General features: G+C 34.0%; 1 protein-coding gene across 1 annotated transcript; it reads left to right on the top strand.

Moving 5' to 3' along the window:
- The first annotated feature begins 632 nt into the window (after window positions 1–632).
- LOC142343850 (uncharacterized) lies at window positions 633–5,103 on the top strand. The gene is made up of 2 exons (XM_075395215.1): window positions 633–787; window positions 4,849–5,103. Exons 1-2 carry the CDS (start codon window positions 668–670, stop codon window positions 5,041–5,043), a joined length of 315 nt encoding a protein of 104 aa, XP_075251330.1. The 5' UTR covers window positions 633–667; the 3' UTR covers window positions 5,044–5,103.
- The last annotated feature ends 233 nt before the right edge of the window (window positions 5,104–5,336 follow it).

Below are 5,336 nucleotides of genomic sequence, written 5' to 3'. Positions count from 1 at the left end.
GCAATTTAATGAAATCAGTACCTGCAAAAAAACTCATATTGGAAACCTATGGAAACATATTCAAAATGTAAAAAATTGGGTCCCACTTGTTGTCAAACTTGATTGGACTTACTCTTTAAAACTATTTAAATCTGATAAGAAATATGACCGCAATTCGTCTAATAAACTCCAACAGTTTTGAAATAAAATTCTTACAAAGCTCTATTTGGCAGAAAACCAGCTATAAATTTAACTACCATTGTTCATTAGGTCATTATTATTTTGATGTTTATTAGGCCATTCTAACAAATGGCTTTCGTTTATTCAACATTCAAAGGCACAGTTCTTTTCTTTCTTTCTTTTTATTCATAGACTATGCTGGAACTTTCGCGACTTGCACGAGCCGTCTTTTCTTAATTAGATTATAATACCATAACAGCCGTTAAGGGCTGATGAGACAGTAAAAAGTGATGAATCATAATGTACAAAAAAATTGAATCATAATGTACAGAAAAACTTGTAACAATGTTTCTTAAAATGTGGAGATGCAAATCTTTTTTAATTTGAAAAGTCTAAAAGCTTCTCCGTGTCTCGGATATGTTGATTTCAGGGTGGCGAAGGTGGATATATTATGAATGGCGGAAGCGGTTACAGTGGAGGTGGATGTGGAAAGGGAGAAAATGGCGGAATGGACGGTGGGGATGGAGAGTCAAGAAACTCGGAAAATTGCACAGGTGGAATCGGAAGCGGATTCGATATTGCGTCCATCCAGAATCTATTTGAGCACTACAAATTATTGGCTGCAAAGGTCTACCAAATTTTTTCCACAATAACAAAAATGTTCAAAAATATTATGCTTAGTTGCGACACTTTTTAATGTGGAAAAAGTTTGTCTCTCCCATAATAGTCCCCCCACTAGCTTGGTGTTCTTATAACCCCCAATCATTGTAAACACAGGGGAGTGGCTATGATATGGAAGATCTGGAAAAGCTACTAAAATGCGGCTATTTTTTTGAAAGGAATATATCAAGTCAATTTTTGAATCCTTCCAATTTCGTTTCCAGCTCATTTTGCAAATTAACGATGTAACTTTTCTGGGTATATTCAGTTTATCTCTTACAATCTTTAATAAATAATGCAATTACTCTGGGGCGCATGCCAAAAATAATTCCCAGTTCTCGCACATAACGATAGAAGTTTGTTGGTACACAGGCTGAAGTACCAGGATGGAAGTTGATATACTCAGGGCATCCCAAACTAACCCAGGTTGAGGTCCTCGCTCAAAATGATCTATGAAAATACCCATACAGACTATTTTATGTAAAGACTTCCGTGCGTTCAAAAATATTCGTGCGTTTGAAAAGGATAATGTTCAGACTTTCATCCTATCCAAAGCAAAATAATTGCGCACCTAAATTGAACCTTCGCATCATTTCCTTTTGTGTCCCCAGTACGCTGAGCAACCCCAGTTACAGAGAACTTTATTGTAAACGAACCATTACAAGAAAATCAGCATGTAAAAATATGGCAAGCGCGCAATATTATGCACCCACTAAGCTGGGGGGGGGGGGGGGGGGCGTTCATAATAATTTTTCGTGCGCTTCACCTTAGTGAATAAAATTCAGCCATTTTTAACCAATTTGAACAAAATGGTTCTTTAGAGGTTTTAGATCTTTAACTTTTAAAATCCGTTAGGTTAACACAAATTATATTGCTCCTGTAGGAAAAATAGAGGGTTGCTTATGATAATAAGGTATTCATGTACCTCATGATTCAAAACAGGGAGGCTAGGTAATGTGCGTTTGCACATAATGCTCCGACCCCGCTCATCTATTCTTCTTGTATTTTTCTTCAAATTGCAGCAGAACCACCGAATACTGTGATACTGTGAAAAGAAAAGAAAAATCTAAAAAGAACGGGCAAATATGCAAGAATAACGAATATTTTATAAAAACTCGTAGTACCAAAAACAAAGACCAAATGAGGAAAATAAAACAGTTATGAAAAAAAAGTACTCCACTAGGTAATGGATGTGACTTGTCTATAGAAAAACTAGGCGACAAATTAACAGAATAAAGATTGGCATAAATCAAAAATCCATAGTCTTTTTAAAAACAAAAATTTTCAAAATTTATAGCAAACATAAGCTTTCAACTAAAAAAACCTCAGTCTATCTTAGAAAACGAATTGTGCCCGCTATCAATAATACTAAGCCATAAGACTAAAAAATAAAAATAAATACAATCAAAACAAAAAAATACACAAACAACTTAACGAAACCACCGTGTTGAAGCTATTAAATTCTTCAGATATTAACTGCGTGAGAAAAAAATCTTCACTTGCGAATTCAGTTAACAACATAAAGTTTTTTAGTAATAAAACTATCACAAAATGACAACAAGAAGAACTACAAACATTGAAAACTATCTAAAACTCACAAAATTTTTGTGAAAAATAATAATTAACCCCTAAAAACATCAGTCAAACGGCTTAACGAACAGAGAAATTATTGTTTGATTGAACAAAAAGTTGAAAAAAATCTCTCTCAAAAAAGAATATAAATTACAAAGTTGACTCCAAATTGTAAATCACGAGAAAGTGACAAAAACCCTATCAAAAAGAAAAAGTTGACGAACTTTTACTTTTTTTATACTTTTAATTTTTTTGAAGACATTTAAATTGAAAGTCAAAAAAACTTTAGCTTTATGCGGATATCATTTACTGAGGTAATTTATGTATCTTTAGTTGCCCACTGAGAACTTTTATTAGGCACTATATGGCATACAACCACAAGAAATAACAACAAATGCAGGACAAAAATATAAAAAACTTCCAAACACTGCATGAGAACCGTGTCGCAGCCCTTAAAATTGTAATGTAAATGTGTTAAAATTTGTATGTTGAGCGTTTTGTTCCAATTGAATTCATTAGTAAAGTGATAATTAACCACAGATACAAAAACAGCAAAAATAGGCAATGATGCACAAAAATGAAAATAATTTTGTATGAAAACTAGTAGTACTAGAACCAAGAAGCCTTTATTTGGGAAAAAGCCGACTCAAAGAATGATTTGTGTCTCATATGAAAGAAAGTTTGATCTGTTTTGATAGAGAATGAGCCAAAATTTGACAAAAAATTGACAAAAAGTTTCGACAAGTTTAAAAAATTAGTGAAACTTTGTTATAACAATTATATTCAATGTCATAGGAGATATTAGGTAACACCCAAATGCATTGTCTAGATTCACTTACACCTGTTGAAAAAACGATGTTATTTTTTGATTAGTTAGATTGAAAAATAAAACTGCCAAAAGAATAAAAAATTACAGTAAAGCACAAGAATTCAATTAAAGTTTACCAAATCTCTCCGCCAAAGCCATAGAAGCGTTAGGTTTTCCCTACAAACAAACTATTCCTACTTTTGGCATGATTTTCCCGCAAAATGGGAGCTGTCCCTAATTGAGACCTGATTTGAGAATTTTGTCAGTAATTAACATTGAAAACAACAAAGGCAAAATATTTTGAAAAGTAAAGTCAGTGCCCAAGTAAAAGTTAAAAAATTTCTGAATGTAGGAATCCATGATGAGGTCCAACCTATCCCTGATTTTGCCTCGCGTCTAAAACACCACCCAATTGTTCTAAATTTTTCTGAATTAGATCAGTTGTTAAGTTTGATATTGTTAGATAAAAAAACAATGATGCGTTTTGTATAATTATTGAAGTAAATTGACTAAAAAACGGCAAAATTAAATCTAGAAGACTTTTATAGTGCGCCGAAAGTCAACTGGCTTTCTCTTGGTTTATTTATGGAGATTGTGTCAGCGGTTTCTAGGTCTCTACTTCTGGCAAACTTGCAAAAAATTGACCAGAAAAAGCAAACTTTGTGGCAGTTGTGATGAAAAAGTTCAAATTGTGAAAATTTTGTCAAATCTTTTAGCCAATAAAACGTCAATCAAACAATTCAACAACGCTCGTCTATCTTTAATGAAAACAAAAAAGTCTGTCATAATCAAATTCAACGTATTTTTGATTTTATTAGCAAAATTGAGCCAAATTTTAGCGAAATTTACAGAAAATGTGAATGAAAACTGTCGAATGATCACAAAACTTAAACCTCGATAATTCCCTGCAAAAACAAAAATCGGAAAAATCTTTTTAATTCCATATTCTAGGAGGTACGTCTTGATATTAGCTCGACTTCAACTAGGAAGCTCGACCGTGTAATTATCGTCAATATTGCCCCCCCCCCCGTACTATACTTTTAAAGTCTTTTCATAAGTCGAGGCCTAGGATTTTCATAATAAGATTATAAATATATGGATTTCGGGAGACATGACACCCTCTGGTTTTTATATTCATCGGACATACATACCCCAAGAGATGTTTTTATCGTCTGGCCAGCGCACGAAAGTCAGGACAGACGAATTTGAAAGCATTAACGTCTGGACTTAAGCAACTTTGAGCGTACAATTTGTATGACCATGAGTGGAAATTTCTTGGGCGTTCATGTACAGAATTTTGGGCGTTAGATGTTGCCTATGTTTTTGGCTTACGTCTTTAATGTTCTTAGAATGTAAGTTTTTGAAAGAAACCCCACCCCCTGCTGCGTTCATTTTGTCTATGGACCTCATGCTTCCTGGGATCACAACCTGGGTAATGTTGAACAAAGCAAACAAGCCTTTGGCACCAGCTCAATAAACTGTTTTCTTATCATAAAAATTGAACCTTTGTTTCAGTTCCTTGGGCTTAACTTTGTTTAACATTCTCTTTTATTTGAGGTGATTTATTTATTTCATTTAAAAAAACACAACTCAAAATTCGGCTCAAACGACACTGGTTTCAAAACAGCATAAGAAACATTTTGTTTTAGGGAAGTAATGGAGATCCAGGGGATTATACGAGTAATGGGGGAGGAGGAGGTGGAATTCAAATCCAGACCACAAATTCAAAGGAAGAAATGGGCAGGGTGAACGGAGCCAGCTATTCCTATGGACAGGGTGGAGATGGCTATGCCGGGAACGCAAGTCGTGGAAACAGAGGGGTAGTTTTGATAGAGATAAAATAGTAAAGAGAAAATAACAGTTAATGTAAACAGGAAAACGACAACTATTTAAAAACTGTTATTCATGTGGCTGTATTTTAATGACAATAATTAACTTTAACCACAATCTTTTGCACATTAACTGTTTGCGTGACACAACTATAATTAGACAGCTACTGTGACCTCGTTTTGAATTACAAAAACGAACAATTCGCTCGAGCTTAAAAAATTCATGCATGAGATTGAGTTATTCGAAAGTTTCAAAACTTTGTGAAACATTCTGTGCAGTGTTGGCCAATAATGTAAATGAGGCTGCG

The sequence above is a fragment of the Convolutriloba macropyga genome, chromosome 8 (assembly GCF_964194025.1).
Source record: "Convolutriloba macropyga chromosome 8, txConMacr16.3, whole genome shotgun sequence".
Classification (NCBI taxonomy): Eukaryota; Metazoa; Xenacoelomorpha; order Acoela; family Convolutidae; genus Convolutriloba; species Convolutriloba macropyga.
Note: the sequence above shows the minus strand (reverse complement) of the source record. Positions and strands in the feature narration are given on the sequence as shown.